Here is a 19,738-nt window from a genome sequence, read left to right on the forward strand (position 1 = left end):
TAGCCTTTAATTCTGAAGCTGGTGTTCTGTACGTTCTTTTAAGAACTACATAAAACAGACTTCAAACTTAAAAGTTTCAAGTTCTGGACGACAATCCTTCGATGTTCGTTTGTGAGATATTGTACTCAACTTGACTGCTGCATTTGCCTGCACATTTGCGAGTGGGGTTGGGGGGGGGTGGGGGGGTGTTGGTGAGAATGAGGGGGAAGATGATTAAAAGGGTAGTCAAAGAGGTACGTTTTCTCGTCCTCAGATTTCTTCTGAATTTATCCCCCTTCAATCGCAGGTCGTGTCCTCTGGTTTCATTATTCTGGACTATTCTGTAGTTTTCCTGATACCTATTCTAAATGTACATTTTATTACTTGTCATATGCGTCCTCCAGTTTATCTTTCCTTATTTTAATGTAATAATAATCCTTGCATTTAATTAATCGTCTGGATTTACCTTATCTATACCATTAACTGTTTTATATATTTCAAAGAGATTCTCCCTGTCAGATTGTAAAGCTTAGGTTTCTCTTATCTTTTTTTATAGCTTATCCCCGCCCCCTCTCCATCAAGTCCCCCTGACGTGAAAGGCGCTACACAAATATAATTTGTTGTTGTTGTTGTTACTGCCTTGGTGTCTTTTCAATAACTTTCTAATAAGAACATGGAGCGAAATTTGTGAACTTTAAATTCTTGTTTCTTTTGATGTTTTTTCTCTGTTTTCCAGGAGATCACTGTTAGGGATGTTCCCACTATCTGGAAAAAAGATCATCTTTGACAGCTTCCCTGACCCCTCGGACACTTGGGAAATTATTGAAACTATTGGGAAAGGCACGTATGGCAAAGTCTTCAAAGTAATCAACAAGAAAAATGAAAGCAAAGCTGCAGTTAAAGTTCTTGACCCAATCTATGTGAGTGATATTGGCTTTTGGATTGCACCCCATTCTGGCATTTTTATATTTTACTTGAAACCTCCAAATGCACAAATAATAATAATAATAATAATCCTTGCATTTGATATAGCGCTTTTCACGTCTTCTAGACGTCCCAAAGCGCTTCACAGAATATACTGTAAAGTGAATTGACTGTATATTTGTGGGCGAACGCGGTAGCCAATTGCGCACAGCAGTGTCCCACAAACAGTCGTGGATTGAAAATGACCAATTTATTATTGTTTTGTTGATGAATGAAATGAATCTACTCAAAGTATATGTAGCAGTCATGGCACTGTTTGAAAAGGGAAGGGAGTTTCTCTCTCCTGATGCCAAGAATCTCCCAGATAAAATTGGTCACTCATGTCATGGGTGTTTGTGGGATATTGCTGTGTGCCAATCGGCTGCCTCATTTCCCTACAAATGCAGTCACTGCCCCTTACATTATTATCCTGTGAAGTGCTTTGAGATGTCCTCCACAAGGCACTAATGGAATCATTAGTTCTTCTTATTATGCTTATCTTCTGAGCAACCAGTTGAATAATATCGGGTAGAAAACTTGTTTTCTTCTTGAAGCTATATTTAGGTCCCATCCATCTTTGCAACTCCTGTTGCATCATGTTTCAACCGAGATAAGTTTATGCAGAGAGGCTATTGATGCTGTGGCTTTCATTAATGCTGACGGCTGCTGTGACTCTTTCAGTCTATTACAAAGAAAGCGTTATATCACAAACAATGGAAACTTTAGACATTTCACCACTAATGTTGCCATGCATTTTACGGCATAAAAATCGATATGACAATATTGAAGTGATATTTTGTATTCAATGCTTATGTTAGTGATGAAATACAGTAACAATACAGTATTTTAACTTTACTTTAAATATTAGGATCTGACAAAAAAACAATTGCTGCAATATCACAATGGCCCTTTTGAACTGAGCTGACTGTCAAAAGTAGGTCATATTCTAGTTGAGCTGATTTAAGCGGTCGCTATCTACTTTTCCCCAGCGCAGTGTACATGCGTGTAAACGGCCTGCATGACAGACACACTTTGTGCTTTTGAATCAGCCGGTTTGTAGTCGATGAATATAATTGACTTCGGTTTTATTGAGCGGTGCAGCAAAGCCACAAAGGGTATAAAAGGAAACTGTGCCAAGACGCAACATTAGATAAGGGTCTGAACTGGTAAGTTTGGTCTGGTGCTAATTCCATTAGATCTGCCAACTTTGACCCAATACACCGAGTCTCTCACATCCATGTATCGGATTAAAAGTTAAACAGCAAAACTGAATCAACATTATCCCCATCCCCTCAGCCCTGACCCTCAGCTCTGATGCAAATCCTGGACTACCCAGCACATTGGGATGTCCTCCTAACGTGAAAGGTACTTCAAAATGTAAATTTGTATTACAATACAATACTACATTTGTATAGCGCCTTTCACCTATTTCATTATTCATGTACTACAGAAGCACTGCTTAATGTGATAATGAGCTACATAGACCTAGAATTCCCTCTGGTCTGTGCTGGGTTAGCAAATCTCAATCATAACAACAGTGACGGTGCTATGACTGACCTTATTATCACTAGGTTGGGGAAGAGGGGGAATCATTCACTCCTAACATTGTTTCCTGGAGAAAAGTGAGTGTAATTGTTTGGTTGAAGAGAGGATTAAGCTGATGCAACCTAATGGAAAATAGCCTGCGAACACTTACTGTAAAAACTCTCAAGTGAAGCATGTTCATTGTGTGAGATACCAGAGAGCTCCTAGCACCCGTGAAATCAAACGCCTGCCATGAAAAGTGGGAATAAACACAGCCCCACAAATACCACAGACATCCACTACTTTCGATATTTTAAACTTTCCGTAATTGTTTTCGATAAATAAACCTATCGTTAGGGAATTCTTTCAAGCCAAAAACCCTAACGGATAGCGCGATCCTAGCTGGCAAACCCCTCTCAATGGGAAACTAGGCAATTTTAAGTGGCTTAAACTCCAGCTGTTAACCCCCAGTGCACACTCAGGGTCTCCAAACCTTGGCTCTTGCCAACCTGCAGCTAACACTCTCCAGAATTAAGGAACAAGGATGAGTCCCTCTGGGGAGAGAATGTGCACTCCATTGCAGACCTGGGAATTTATATATGTAGGTGGCATATATATGTGGAACTCTCGGTCTGGATACTCTTAAGTATGGTGAAGGATTCCCATGTGTCAGACACCCAGCTGACCAAAAACAAAAGTGACGCGTGCTCGACTGGGAGCTCGGGGTACAAGGCACAAAGAGTCTCAACTGTTTGATTTGTTTGATTGAACATTGGGTGAAGTTGTGCAAAGTTCATCCCATCTAAGGTGCTGTAATACTTGCCAGAGCTGCCGCTGAGAATCTTACACCCATTGTATTGTTTCTCTTTTCCCTTGGTGTTAGGATATTGATGAAGAAATTGAGGCTGAATACAACATCCTCCAGGCTCTATCGGATCATGAGAATGTTGTCAAGTTCTACGGAATGTACTTCAAGAAGGATGTAAAGAACGGAGATCAGCTCTGGCTTGTGCTGGAGGTAGAGTATTATTTATTATATCTGCAAAGCTCCTACTTTTGCAACCCACCAGTTTGTGCAATGATAAGGAAGATATTCAGGAAAAATTGGGGGAAAATTTGTTGTGTTCCTTGAAGTGTTCTCTATCCTATTTAAGGAATATGAGCAGGTGGCATCCCTCTCCGGTTTGTTCCTTTCTGGGTTTGAACACTTTTTTTGATTAACAATGTTTTCCGAATATTGATCTGCCAAAATAGGTCTGAAATCTAAATCAGAAAAGTTAACTTTTGACAATCAGTACAGGAGTTTCAAGTTTTCCTGTTCCTTGTATATATTAATGATGTGGATTCACAGACCCAGTGTAATGTATTTACATTTTCAGATGGCAACAAGTTGAGGGGACCTATGGAATCAGAGAAGGGAATAAATAGGTATATAACATTTTAAATGGATTGAAAAAGGAAATCTAGAACAATACTGTCAGATGCACCAAGACAGTAGAATGAGAGGAAATGGGTTTAGTTTTGCAAAGGGCAATTTCAGGACAAATACCAGGAAGTATTTCTTTACCCAGAAGGTAATTAATGACTGGCACAGGTTACTAGGAAACCCAGGACCCTGGGCTCATTATAACTTGATGTTGTGATCGGAAGACAATAGGGTGAGTATTGTGGTTAAATGAAATAGGCTGAAGGGCCTTCTTCATCTGAACAACAACAACAACTAGCATTTATATAGCGCACTCCACCCAGGGTAGCATCTTAGAGCGATTAACTGTGAGGGAGCCTGACTCCTAGCCGGGGGGAAGGGGGAGGTGACTATAAGCACCTCCCCCGGCTTGGAGGCCCTCTGGTGATCTTGTGTAAGTGGATGAGAAAATTACGGGGATAAGAAATTCCACAATGTTGAGATCTGGCCATTGGACTGGCTTGAATTTGGATCGCAACAGAGTCAAGACACAGGGGCAAGTGTATGTGGGATGATATATTTTATTGAATAGGACAGCTTCGGTGGAAATAAGTCATAGAATCAATACAGATACTTACAAACGGTGAATAAATTATTAAAATATAAAAGCAGAATTCTTTTCACCACTTTGTTTATAAATATAAAATCAAATGCAAGAATTATTAATATGATCATCATTATTGTTTTTAACATATGTGTGCCATTCTACATATATAAATTTCCAGGTCTGGAAAGGAATGCAAACTCTCTCCCCGGAGGAACGCATCCTGGTTCCTTAATTCCAGAGAGTTTTACCTGCAGGTTGGAAGCATTATTATTATTAATAATAATCCTTGCATTTGATGTAAATTGTTATTCTTATTATGAACAATATCACATGTGGCATACAGCAGGATGTAAATGTGGTGTTGCACCAGCATTCTGAGTGGAAGAAAACATTCCTTGTGGTTGTTTCACAACAACAACTTGCATTTATATAATGTCCTTCATGTGGGGTACCATCTCGGAGCACTGAACAATGGCATAGCTTGACACTGAGCAAGGGAGAAAGGGGAGGTGACCGTAAACACAGTTGAAGAGGAAAGTCTTCAGGTGCGATCTTTAGACCATAACAGTTTTGAGTCAGTGGCTATAAATGTTCTGCTTGGAAACAAGAAAGCTTCAGAAATATAAATGCACCGGCGGATGGGTGGGTGGTTTATCAAAGGTGATGTTTGCTTGTTAATAATGAACATCCCGTTTTAGTGATTATTGTAATCCCGGAGGCTTGGTTTCCATGTCAGACAGCAAAATGTTACATCACTGCAAATTACTCCTTGAGTGTTTCGCCAGAAGTAGATAATTAATATGTCAGAAATTGTAGAATAGAAAAGGAAACAGTGGAAACTGGTACCATTAAACCCACCGACCTGCTTCTCTTTTGTTCCTTGTTTAACCATATCTGCCCAACTGATACCTTTATAAGTCATAATAATATAATTATACGTTTTCAGCAGCAGATCTTTCTGCAACTCTTCATTCTCTAATTATCTTATCAATTTCTCTTTGTGATTTGCCTTAGTTAATTATGAAAGTATTTCTTTCAAAAGCTTAATAATAATATTATCCTTGCATTTGATATAGCGCCTTATCATGTCTTCGAGACATCTCACAGAGTTTCACAGAATGTACTGTATAGTGAATTGAGTGTATATTTTGTGGTCGAAATGTGGCAGCCAATTGCACACAGCAGTGTCCTGCAAACAGTCGTGGATTGAGTGACCAATTTATTACTTTTTTTTGGAAGGAATTATTATCCCCGGAAAAGTGATCCGCCAATCAACTAACAACCGGGTTCCTACTTACTGCTAGGTAAACAAAGGTGTGTGGAATAAGGAAACTTCCCCAACATTTCGCCCTGCCAGGAATCAGACCCAGTTCTCTCGCTTGCGAGGAGAGTGCTTTAACTACTAAGCTGTAGGACTCCATTATGAAGCATTGTTATTAAAAGCTCCAATACATAATAACCCTAAAATAGTCATGAGTCATTAGCAAATTGCTCTCAGACAGAGTTTGGAGGCACAAAGAGAGTGACTCACCTATTTCTTTGTGAAGCAAAGCTTTTGCAGCATCTCTACAATCTCTCCATAATTGACATTGTGACTTAACTGGTGTTCACAGTAAGGGTTAAATAACAAATTCTTTTGTGTGTTTTCAAAGAAATATTTTCTATTTAAGAAAAGCAACTTTTAGCACTTGTCCAAGCACTTCTTTGTTGAGATGTAATTTATAAAATGATGAAAGCTCAAGCATCCAATGTTTATAAACATCTTTCTCCTTTTTTGAGATAACCGCTTGACATTCTTGAGGACTATTTTTTGAAAATAGCAGCCTTTTTGCAGGAAACTGAAATGATGAGCAGAGGTTTTACTTCTGCACAGCATCCAACGATGACTTGCTCACAGGCATTTCAATTTGCTTGCATTTGTATAGTCCAGGCTGTCACTTCAATGCAGCCTTAGGGATGTGGTGTATTGTTGGAGCTGTCATCCTTCAGATGAAATGCTAAAACTAAGGGCCTGTCTGCCTGTTCAGGTGGATGTTAACGATCCCATGGCACTGTTCAAAAAGAGAAGAGAGTTTCTCCCAGTGTCCGAGCCAATAACCCCCCAAATAAAATCAATCACTCACTCCATGGCTATTCGTAGGAGATTGCTGTACACAAATTGGCTAACTCAAAGGCTACAAAATACACAATCACTATACTTTACAGTAAAATCCTATGAAGGGCTTTGAGATCTTTACCATCCATGGAAACAGATAGACGGGACAACAACAACAATAACAACAACTTGGATTTATATAGCGCCCTCCACACTGGACGGCTTCTCAGAGCGCTTCCCAGTAACGGATCCCGGGACCGAGCCGGGGGGAGGGGGAGGAAGGTGACCAAAGGCGCAGTCGAAAAGAAAGGTCTTCAGCAGAGACCTGAAAATAGGAAGAGAGGGAGCGAGGCAAAGGGAGTGAGGAAGGCAGTTCCAGAGCCTCGGGGCATAGTGTCTGAAGACACGGCCGCCGAGGGTGGAGCGGAGAACTCGGGGAACAAGGAGGAGGCCAGACCCGGAGGAATGAAGGCAACGGGCACTGTTTTGAGGAGAGAGGAGGTCAGAGAGGTAGGGGGTGTGCAGAGGAGTGGAGGGCCTCAATTCAACATCTCATTTAAAGGACAGTACATCCAACAACGCAGTATTGGAGTGTAAACCCAGACTGTGAGTTTAAATTTCCAACATGGGGCTTGAACACCTAACCATTTGACTTACAGGCGAAAGTGCTCAATATAATATTGCACTAAATATAATATTCTCCCCCCAATCGTTTTCCAATCAATTTCAGGTAATTACAGGGAATAAATGGTACGCCCTAGCTGGTCACAATCCAATATTTAGATGTTGAGCCCCGATATCATCTTTTATTAACAAAACCCATTTAAAAGATTTACAAGGAATGTATGCACAGAAACAGGTCACATGAGTCTCCACCCACTCCGTAATCCCTCCCATACCCTTACATTCCCCTTTCCCTCATGTTTCCTCTGAAATGCATCTATACTATTTGATTCAACTACCACTTTGGGTAGTGAGTTCCACAATCTCACAACTCTCTGCGTGAGGCAGTTACTTCTAATTTCTTCTGATATTATTTTCTACCTTCCCCACTTCACACAATATTCCTGATAATTGATGGCGTGCAGTGACCTAATGCCCACAATCCACTTCATCTTAGCTCGTGAGGCAATTTTGCCTTAAAGTTGAAGTTCACAAACTCTCAGCAGTGATCAGAGGAATGGAGTCCATCTACAATGTGGAGTACTGTACCTTGATGGTTAGAGTACTTGACTTGCAAGCGAGAGGACCTGGGTTCAATTCCCAGCAGCGCGGAACATTGGGCAAGTTTCCTTACTTCACAAGCCTCCGTTTACCCAGCAGTAAGTAGGGACCCGGTTGTTAGTCGATTGGCGGATCCCTTTCCCTTAAAAAAACAATAATTATTTGGTCACTTAATCCATGACTGTTTGTGGCACACAGCTGTGCGCAATTGGCTACCGCATTTCGCCCATAAAACATACAGTCAATTCATTTTACAGTTTAATCTGTGAAGCGTTTTGAAACGTCTAGAAGATGTGATAAGGCACTGGATCAAATGCAAGGATTATTATTGCTCGTGCAACCTACCTCTCTGTAACATCAACATATTAATGCACCAATGCACAGAACCACATAAAACATGAAATTGAGCAGAGTTCAGGCACAGACCTGACCCCTGACTGTCCAGCGTCCTCCCGACATGAAAGACGCTCTATGAATGTAATTTTATTGTTGTTGTTATTGGACCAAGAATCCAGGAAATTTAATTATTAGTTTTGCTGGAAATCTCATTTTTACCTATTAATTCCCAAAGTTGTTTTTCTGAAAAAAATACAAAAAATGTATTTTGTTACTTTAATGAAACCAGAACTCAGTACTGTTGTGTTTTTTAGTTGATTTAGTCTGTGACTGTGGAGACCTTGAGTTCAGTCCAGCAGGTTATCGTCTCAGGAATAGAGGTATCAAAGGGTGTGGCAAAAGGCATCATTGAGATCAAAAAATCTGTTAAACTAGTGGAACAGACTCGACGGGCTGAATGGTCTCCTCCTGCTCCTGTTTTCCTAGGTTGCTATCCTGTTTTGCCATAGTTTTCAGGCTATGTCCTCTTGTAACTGATGGACCCACCGAGAGGAGAAGTCGTTCACTATTTTACCGAGCGTTTTCATAATTCTAAACGTTTCAATCAAATAACCACTCAACTTCCTCAGCTCCAGGGAGTACAATTCCGATCTAGCCAGCCTTTCACTCTAGTTCTCCCAAACTAGGAGATTTTACTTGACTGATGTCTGCCGGATTTGGATTATAAATCATCCGTTTTGACATCTGGAATTTTGTTCCAGTGATCGGCTATCTCCAGAATTAGAAATGTATATCTTAAAGGATTAGAATGAGTAACTTGGTTCATTGTCCATGAAATTTAAATTGAGACAGTGTCTAGCATTGTAGACTGCTGCTAATTCAGTCAGAAACCTTGATCTGTAAAATTTCATATCACTCAGCCAGTGGCTATCTTTAAAGCAATGCTCTATGACACAAGGCTGGGGGCTGGGTTTAGACACTACAGTGCAGGGCTTTGGCTGAGACTCAGGTCATATGATACTGCACTCATGAATGTTAAGGAAAGTCCTTTATTTCCTCCAGCTCCTGTGCACTGTTTATAGTTTAAATTGGAAAAGGGAAAACTGTTAATCCGTGTTTATCACAGCACGGCAGACTCACAGCTGACTCACAACGTTTGTAACTGTTGTTGAGAAGCTTATTTGTAATGCATGAAGTGAAGTTTACAGAAATCCATTTCTTATTCATTGAGATCATCAACTGTAGAGATTATTTCCTGCAGTTTTTTTTTGCACTGTTAAGAACAGCTATTTTGGAAGTATAAAATCAGGATTAATTACTACAAAACTAAGAAGATGCCAATAATAAAATCAAACATAATAATCCTCACTTTTGATACAAGGAGTAAAATGTTGAGAATGCCTTAAAGTGCTTCACAAAGTTTTATGTATAGTGTAGTGACTTTGTATTTGTAAGGGAAACAAATAAACAATTGGATGAAACCTACTACTCTCTGCATTTGTGTATCAACTTGGCTCAGTTGATAGCACTTACGCCTCTGAGTGAGAAGATTGTGGGTTCAAGCCCCAAATCGGGGCTTTGAACACACATAGTTTCGGTTGACACTCCATTGCAGGCCTGGGAGGTGCTGCAATCTTGGAAATACCATCCTTTGGGTGAGATGTTAAACCAAGGGACCATATGTGTGTTTAGATGGACTTTAAAGATCCTGTGGCACCATTCCAAAAGAAAAGGGAGTTTCTCCCTGTGTCGTGGGCAATAATCCTCTAAATAAAATTGGTCATTCACTTCACGGTGGTTTGTGGGACATTACTGTGTGCAAATTTGCCACCAAATTCATCTAGAAAAGCAATGTCTAGTAAATGCTGTGAATTGCTTTGAAATGTTTGAACAATGTGATAAGGCACTTTATCAAATGCAAGGATTACTATGATTATTATTACAGATCAGGCTGTACATACACTAGATGTTGCTGTTCCAGGAATCCATATCCAAAGTAGCTGTGAAATACTTCAGCACAGCAGTTGGTTGTGCGACAACCAACAAATAGCGCAGTTTGTTTAAAAGCCTCCAGGGAAAATGACAAACCGTTTATTTCTATAGCTGATACATATTCATCATGAGGGTGGGATAGAGGAAATAATCTCAGCTGGGCCGTGCATGTTCCTGCAGATGTGTGGCACCATTTAATTTAGAGAAAGAACTAAAGCAGCGTGAATGGAGTCAAATGTTAGTACAGTATCTTAATAGGGGTTAATATGGAGAATTGTCTTAATATTCAATAATATTTAACAACAACACAACTTGCATTTATATAGCGTCCTTCACGTGGGGTAATATAATGAAATGCTTTACAAAGACTCGGTTAGATGCTGGGCAAGGGTGGGGGTAGAGGATGGTGGCCATAAACACAGTTGAATAGGAAAGCTTTCAGGTGGGATTTAAAGAGCAATAGATTGTGGCCTGAGCGGAGACTGGAGGGACTTTTTCCCCTGCAACAATAAAAGGCTGAGGGGGTGACGTGATAGAGGTCTTTAAAATAATGAGGGGTTTTGATAGAGTCAATAGAGAGAAATTGTTTCCACTGGTGGTCGGCGAGTCAGGAAGAGATTTATAGGTGAGTTGAGGACCTTCAAGTCATTTCAATCTATAATCAAGAATGAAACAGCTTTATCGAACTGGACGTTTAAACTGAAGTGTAAATAACCTGTTTTTCAAGTCAATTTACACTAGTTGGCAAGCTTCTCACAGAATGGTCACTAAATCTGGTCAGTTCAATTCCCAGTAAACACTATACTAAGAAGTCATCAATATTCATTAACCTTCTCATAGATTGATAAATATTTTCCAAACCAATATCTTGGCCAATTAATTATTGAACCTCCTGTCTTACAGCAAGTGTTTGCGAGCATTGATTCTCCCCCTCCCACTTGTTTATGACAGTGAGTCCTCACACATTGCTGTTGAAAAGTATCTGCCACATCTATCTCCGAGACTTTGTGTCTCCAGAGCTTGACATTTACAAATATAGTGCTGTATATACTCTATTTGTTCTGTTAATCCGTTCTCCTCTCTTTGACTTATTATCTGGATTAAAAATAAATGTTTTTCTTTCTATTTCTAATAATTTTGATGTCTTTGGTTTATCTTGTCATCGAAACATCTCAAAGCACTTCACAGGAATTTAGTGTAGTGACTGTATTTGTAGGCGAACGGACCGCCAATTTGCACAGCAAATCTTATACTTTTGTCTTTCCAAGAACAAAATTACCGCACTGTGCATTTATATGGTAGCCTTCGCGTTAAAGAACATCTCCGGATGCTTCACAAATTTAATGGTGATCACTCAGTGGGAAAATAAGAGATTTGTTGACCAAAGAAACGATCAAAGGGCTACATTTTAGCAGGCTTCTAAAATGGTTTGTAAAGCTTCAATGGTCCAAACCAGTGTCCCAAAGAGCTGCAGAAGCAGTTAGAGCTGAGAGAATAATTATCGGCTAAAATTTCGCCCACAAATACACAGTCAATTCACTTTACAGTATATTCTGTGAAGCGCTTTGAGACATCTTGAAGACGTGAAAAAGCGCTTATATCAAATGCAAGGATTATTTATTATTATGTATTATAAATGTTACAAATTTCACCCAGTGCTTTGATAAATATCACTGGGCATAGTTATCACATCACACGTCCACTCTTTCTTCCTGTAGTTTGATAGCTTTTTCTTCTTTTTCTCCTCATGAAGTAACGGACAGGCGGAATAGACATGCCGGAAGAAGCAGTTTTATACGGTGTTAATTAACCCGCTTTTCAGAAAATAGGAGAATAACTATCAAGTTGTGAACCGATTAAATGTTATAGAAAGGAGAGCTAGAGACAATCACATTCTCCACTGCACAAGATGAGTCCTGGAAGCACGGATGAGTCATCTGTGAAATGGAATGGGTCAGAGTTGGACAGTGTGCGTTGTAAAGCTGGATTAAAACCCTAGGGTTTTGCTTGATTAACTTCAGAAGTCAGGGAGAATTTCCGCTGAGCTTTAACTTCTCAGAGATTTTACTGAGGTTTCATTCATAGCTTCCCTCAGGCAATTTAGTCGGTTGGATACAGGTTAATATTGGGCACATTGCTGTAATCTATAGAGAGACTGAAAGGCTGAATGGTCTCTTTTATTCTTATTGCTTTATTTTTAAAAAATAACATCCCCAATGTGCTGCTGATGTGTATTTATGATCTAAGATGACACTACTTCAACGCTGGAGATATGCTGCATTATCGGAGGTGCCGTACTTTGGAACGGATGATAAACCGAGGTCCCGGCTGCTTTTATAGGTGGACGTTAAAGATCCCATGGCACTATTCAAAATGAGAATGGAATTTCTCCCAGTGTCGTGGCTAACAATCTCCTAGATAAAATTGATCATTCAATTCAAGGCTATTGGTAGGACATTGCTGTGCTCAAATTGGCTGCCGCATTCCCCTACAAAATACACAGTCACTACACTTTACATTAACTCTTCTTTGAAACATCGCAACAACATGATAAGATGCAGTATCAAATGCAAGGATTATTATGATTATAAATTCAGGACCCAAGTGTCAATCTTCTGGCAAGCTTCCTTCTGCATGTTCAACCAGAACCACACGACCCATTCGGGCTTTGATTTGCAGGATTAACAGGAGCTGAGTGGGAAGAAACTCTTCTCCCAATCCTGTCTGCCCCTCCAAGTCCCATTGATGAGCTAGACTGGCTAGTCTGGCGGGATCAGCAGTCCCCTGGAGTACTGCAGACACACTCGGCTCAGGAACTAGCCGACCACAGAGGGTTGAATTGAATCTGACATTCACTAATCATGTCACCTTGGAACCAGCTCAGCTCCAAGGAGATCCCACTTTCTCTCCCATTTTTTGTTGAGAAAACAATTACATCAAAGAGCATCACAGAAGGACATTTGGGGGTGTACTTCCTCTTTAATTCCTCTGCCAGCCCTAACCTAGAATGCTGTAATTGTAAATATTTTATCAAAGAAAGATACATGACAAGTGAAGCTTAATTTATTAACAATGTCCTATGTATATATTGAAGATTGTCACCCCTGTCATATTTTATAAATATGGTAGTTTTAATTTGTCATATGCATTTATGGTTTCAATCTATCTACTCTTTTGTTGATATCTCCATTTGACTTTGCAGGAACATTAATAACATCGAGGATAATACATGTTTGTTTACTTCTGTTTTTTTAATGAATACCCAGTAGTGAACTTATAAATCGGTTTAAACAAAGCACTTACTGCAGAAATCTATCATTACATTATATCACATCACATGACAAACATTTATTGTTATGTTGTATTAAATGTCCTCTATTAATCTATCAAAAGTGGGGGAGAGAAGGTGGGGTCTCCTTGGATCTGAACTGGCTCTAAGATGACGTGCTTGGCAACAAAATGTCGGAATCAAATGGTGGTCTGATCGTCTAGTTCCTGAGCCAAGTGATTCCGCAGTATTTCCAGGGTACTGCTGATCAATGCAAAGATCGGCCAGCTTGGCTCTTGCCAACCTGCGCCGGATACTCTCGGAGATTTGGTATGCAGGGTGTATGCGGGATCAGAGAGAGAGTGCACGTTGCTCTGCAACAGAGAAATTTCTACGTGCAGATGGTATACATACGTGGAACTGTGTCTGGTGATGAATTTTCCGCATGAGTTAGATATTGACCGACCAAACACAATTTTAGTCATGGGTTTGTACCTGAACTGTGGGTTGGATTTGGTAGGGGTGGGGGCCAATGGCGGTGGAGGTGGGATGATGACCGAAGGCATGGTCAAAGAGGAAGATCTTGAGAGGGACCTTGAAGGATGCAAGGGAAGGGGTGAGGAAAAGGGACTCTGGGATGGAGTCCCAGAGCTTGGGGGCAGAAAGGCTGAAGGCCTAACTGCCAACAGTGGGGTGAGCAAGGCTGGGGATGTGAAGCAGGCCAGTGCATGCCGAGCAAAGGGAACAGGTGAGTTGGTTAGGTTTTAGCAGGTCGCAGAGGCTGGGTGGGGCAAGACCGTGAAGGGCTTTAAAAGTGAAGACGAGGCTCTACAATGGAGGTTTCCCCATTCTAAGCTGAGCTATACTTGCCCTCAGATTGTTTAATATAGTATTTGCTATCAGTCGTACAAGTGGAAAATGTGCAGCACTGGCACTTTAACAAGCGTTAAAGGACGTCAGCTTTTAAAACCACAGAAAAATACGACCAAAATGTTTCTTTTGACCTGGGAAGAGTGCGAGGCAAACTTGACAAATGAAAAATTGGAAAAGAACCATTTGAAAGGGTTATTGGACCATATTAGTACTTTCCTCAAGGAACAAGATTGTGGGGAACCATATTTCATGAAAGAAACTATTTTAGACGCCTGTGATGGATCACAGTTGACATTTTGTCCACAGCATGCTTTAAATCACCACAGTCCACTGGCAGCATTTCTGTGTCAGCCCTTCTGATGGATGTGACTTCCTTTAACTGAGTTTTTATCCCGAGATAATGTGTTGCACTTTTCCTTCTATGTGTAAATCAGCAATCGTCCTGATCTGTCTCACTGGCAGCTGAAGCACAGACAGAAAGTTTCAGTGCATCAGCCTGATTTAAAAAATAGCTCTGATTATACCGCTAAACTGAGTAACCACTAAATTCGTCATTTTAAGGGTTGTTAAAAGTATTATTTGGTTGTTCAAACTACTTTGGGGAGTTGGAACAACAAAATAAGAGTTTGTGGAGTTCTGCAGCTCAGCGGTTAGAGCACTCGCCTCGCAAGCGAGAGGGCCTGTGTTGGATTCCTGGGCAGGGCGAAACATTATGCAAGTTTCCTTACTCCACATGCCTCTGTTTACCGAGCCGCATGTAGGAACCAGGTTGTTAGTCGATTGGTGGATCACTTTTCTGGGGGTAATAATCCCTTAAAAAAATAATGATTTGGTCATTCAATCCACAACTGTTTGTGGGACACTATTGTGTGCAATTGGCTGCCAGGTTTTGCCCCTCAAAATATACACAGTCAATTCATTTTACAGTATATTCTGTGAAGTGTTTTGAGACGTCTCAAAGACGTGATAAGGCACTATAGCAAATGCAAGGATTATTATTATAAATATATTAACTGAATTAATAACTTATTTAGCCATGAATTACTGAGCAATTACTCTTCTTAACTATTAGGTGTCAGCCTGGCTCAGTTGGTAACACTCTTGCCTCTGAGTCAGAAGGATTGTGGGTTAAAGCCCCAAGTCGGGACTTTCAACTCACATTATCCAGGCTGACACTCCAATGCCAGCATTACATTGCATTGTCAGAGTTGCCGACCTTTGGATGAGATGTTAAATAAGGTCCCATCTGCCTGTTCAGGTGGATGTTAAATATCCCGTGGCATTATTCAAAATGAGAAGCAAGTTTCCCCAAATACCATTAGTCTTTCACTTCATGGCTGTTTGTGGGACGTTGCTAGGCACAAATTGGCTGCTGCATTCACCTACAAAAGACACAATCATTAAACTTATCAGTATGTCCTGTGAAGCGCTTTGAGTAGGTCTCCAGCCTTGAAAGGCGCTGTAGCAAATTAAAGGATTATTAAGTGTCTCCACACATTGTGAAGAAATATTTCCACCTGCCTATAAGTTACAAACATCCTTTCTGAAGCATCTAACTGTTCCACGACATCCAGACATATTATTTGTGAGATTTGATGTTCAGGTATTTTGAAGCCAGTTTTGAAGCAGCTAATCTTAAAAATGACTTCTTATAGAAACTGCGAGTTTGAAGGAAGAGACACATAATGTACTTTAAATTGTCAAGAACTAGCAACTCTGAACTACTGTCTTATCCTGCAAAAGATTATAATTTATTGAGATGAGAAACTTTCCTGTCAATAGAAGTCAGGCCAGTTATCTCTGTGTTCATTTCCAACAGATTTAATCTCTTTTCAATGTCAGTAAAGTTACTCTTTGGGCAAAGGGATGTCTGTATAGAGGTCACATGGGAACCTACAATAATAACAATAAGGAAAGAGCGCAGAGTAGGTTTACGAGGACAACACCAGATCTGGCTGGTCACTGCTATCAGGAGAGACTGGATAGATTAGCCCTTTTTGCTCGAAAAAAGACATTTTAGAGGGGACCTAATGGAAGTGTTTAAAATTATAAAAGGGTTTGATGAGGTTAGAATATACTGCTCCCACTGTTGGGGAGTCCGTTGCCAGGAGCCAAAGGTATAAGATAACAACTAGAATATCTAAAAGAGAACTTAGGAGGAACTACTTCACACAGAGAGTAGTGAGATTATGGAAATCGCTGCCTGAAGCACTGGTTGAGTCAGATAGTATAGATGCATTCATGTGGAAGCTCGCCCTTCAGATGAGGGAGCGGGGAATAGAGTATGAGAGGAAGTAAGGATGGGTGGAGACCCAAGTGAAGTATAAACATTGGCATTGCCTAGTTAGGCCAAGTGTCCTGTTTCAGTGCTGTACATTCTTTGTAAATCTTTGTAAATAATAATCCTTACATTTTGTATATCGCCTTTCACATTGGGAGGATGTTTCAATGCACTTCACAAGTGCGATGGTTCTCACCCCTGTGTGTAAATCCACACGGAGTGTACCAGGGGCCCCCTCCGTGTGAATCCTTCTCCGTGAAGTGCAAGTTCCCTCTATCACGTTACTTTTATCTCTTTTCTTTACGTGTGAATTACACGTTCCTTCCAGGTGCACTCTAAAACTCATGATCCTTCACTTCTCAATTTTGTGGAAGATAGAGTCCAGTCAGAGCGATCTCATGAAACACAACACTTTATTTCTCCTAAATTATTCTCATTTATTCCGACAAGTACCAGTAAACAATAACTTTCCCGAATGTGGCACAGTGATGCAAAAACAATAAATGTAGAGGGATTGAGAGGGAGAAAGAGAGAGGGGAGGGAGCAAAAGAGAGAGGGGTAAAGAGAGTGAGGGGGAGAGAGAAGATATGGCAGAGAGAGTGGGGGACAGAGAGAAGGTGGGGGGGGGGCAAGAGATGGGGGAGTGGTGTGGTGGGACCGAGAGAGAAACTGCCTTCTCTTTTCAAACTTAGCTCTGAAAGCAGATTGTGTCGGAACAGGGCTTTTGAGAGTCAGCATAGCATCCTTCTTGTTTCCTCATTAACAAATCCCAAGTAAAAACAAATACCCAAACCCTTTTAAGTCCATAAAATAACTAAATATTTTCGATTTAAATGGAGCTGCTTGATACTTGGTTTAAATTGTTCACACAGTGGAGATCTCTGTTATATAACCCTGCTTTATACGTTTAACATGTTATAGTAATTCAAATAATTATTCCAAACAGATGGGTCCATCAAATATCGAGTTTCTGCCCTTTAATTGCTCAATTTTTGTACAAGTGTGTGTTGTGACAATTTATAAGCTACGTTTGCACGACCTGAAAGTCAGAAGCATTGTTTTGGGGGTTTGCAGTTGCAAATAATTCAGATGCAGTACTAGCATTCATCATTGTTTTGCAGTAGTTTTACCAAGCTACCACCTCCAGGCAAGTGGGTAATAATTGGCCCTTCTGGGGCACGATAAAACTGTTAAGAAGTCTTGAGATGAACAGGTTACAAATGGTCTACTGAAGGAGGCAGCAAGATCCGCATGATCTGTGGTTCGTGTGGTGCTCACACTCTATGTGCTTGGCCACATTGTAATTAGAAACCATGAAGCCCTCTTGTATTGAATTATTTGTATCTGAAAGTGTAAGCGAGTTGGTAACGAGAGCAGTACAACACAATTTCCAGCACTGCACGAACCACAGATCATGTTGATCTTTAGCCAACATCATCAACCTCTCCTTATCCACTGGTACTGTTCCCACCCCTCTCCCACCCCCCACCCTCCCCGCACCCCATCCTCAAAAAACCTTCCCTGGACCCATCACTAGTCTCCAGCTATCGCCTCATCTCCAACCTCCCTTTCCTCTTCAAGGCCCTGGAATGAGTCACTGCATCCCAGAGTCACTCTTTCCTCTCCCGCCATTCCCTCTATGAACCCCTCCGGTCGGGTTTCCGTGCTGCGCACAGCTCTGGTCAAAGTCAATAACGACATTTATGGAGTCCTGTAGCTCAGTGGTTAGAGCACTCGCTTTGCGAGCGAGAGACCTGAGTTCAATTCCAGGCAGAGGGCGAAACCTTGGGCAAGTTTCCTTACTCCACACAGAGCCTAATAATAATCCCTCCAAAACCAAAAACAATAATAAATTGATCATTTTCAATCTGCGACTGTTTGTGGGACATTGCTGTGCGCAATTGACTGCCGCGTTCGTCCACAAATATACAGTCAATTCACTTTACAGTGTGTTCTGTGAAGCGCTTTGGGACGACCTCCCGACGTGAAAAGCGCTATATCAAATGCAAGGATTATTATTATTATTATTCTGTCCATCTGCGACTAGGTCTCTCTCTGCCTCCCTGTCTTCCTCGACCTCTCTGCTGCCTTCGACACTGTCTACCATTCTATCGTTATGCTTTATCTTCTCACCCTTTTATTCTCTCTCTCTCTCTCTTTCTCGCCCTCTCTCTCTCATCTCTCTCCAACTCTTTACTATTTGCTGGGCTGGACCCCGTCTAACCCAACAAATAACGTTATGAGTATCACCCCCTCTCCATCCCCTCTGTTCTGTCTAGCCTCCTCCATGTCTGCGGGCTGACCATGTCCCACTGACCGCTCCCTACAGATCCAGGCATGCACGTTCTGGCTGTTGCCCCCGACCTGAGCCGAACCTCTCCCTCCCAAAATATCCCAAACTCTGCCCCCATCCCCCGTCCCACCCCACCCCTTACTACGCGATCTCTGTTCTCCTCTCCTATCTCCCTCCTCGCCTTCTCTCTCTTGTGGACTCGTCCACTACCTCCCTCTGTTCCAGCCTGGGCATCCTCCGCCATACTTATCGCAGTACAAGTCGTTGGTTGTCCCAGAGCAGCCATCCCGGCTGCCCCATCGACCACTCATTACGCAAGACTGCTCCTCTCGCATCCCTCTCCCCTGCATCAAGCCCTCGACCATCATTTCCCGCCCATGGAAAAAGGCTTCCCCCCGAGACCCTCACAAATGCTCTCTCATCCTCACACCTCCTCTTCGTCTGGCCTTCCACCTGCAGTAATCCTGAGCGGCCGTCAAGCTGCTCCACTATCGCCTCTCCTCCACCTTCAACTCCCTTGTCCCCCTGAAATCCAGAACCGTCTCCAAACTCACTCGTTCCCCCTGGTACAACCATCTCCGCTCCCTAAAAGCACAAACCTTGTTGCTCGAGCGCAGGTGGCGGAAATTCAGCCTGACGGTTCACCGCCAACTCAAGCACCTTCACACAAGCTCCCTCTCACAAGCAAAAACTGCAGATTACTCAAAGATTATTCTGGAGGCCAACAATAACTCAAAAATCCTATTCTCCACCACCCACCATCTCCTCCGTGAACCCCCTCAAGCATCCTCAATCATTACATCAAACGCCAAGTGTGAAGAGGTCATGGACTTCCTTACCTCTAAAATAGAAAACATCCACCTGGCAGCCTCATCCATCTGCCCCATGTCCCCTTCCA

The 19,738-nt window shown here is 41.5% G+C and overlaps 1 protein-coding gene across 1 annotated transcript in view; it reads left to right on the forward strand.

The window, feature by feature from the left end:
- Nucleotides 1-722: 722 nt before the first annotated feature.
- The window catches only part of myo3a (myosin IIIA), a 137,979-nt gene continuing 118,963 nt past the window's right edge, over nucleotides 723-19,738 (forward strand). Inside the window, exons 1-2 of the mRNA XM_042332589.1 lie at nucleotides 723-899; nucleotides 3,350-3,484. Coding sequence (XP_042188523.1) covers nucleotides 732-899; nucleotides 3,350-3,484 — 303 coding nt within the window. The 5' untranslated portion in view covers nucleotides 723-731. The remainder of the gene's footprint in view (nucleotides 900-3,349; nucleotides 3,485-19,738) is intronic.

The sequence above is a fragment of the Callorhinchus milii genome, unplaced genomic scaffold (assembly GCF_018977255.1).
Source record: "Callorhinchus milii isolate IMCB2004 unplaced genomic scaffold, IMCB_Cmil_1.0 Scaffold2, whole genome shotgun sequence".
Lineage (NCBI taxonomy): Eukaryota > Metazoa > Chordata > Chondrichthyes > Chimaeriformes > Callorhinchidae > Callorhinchus > Callorhinchus milii.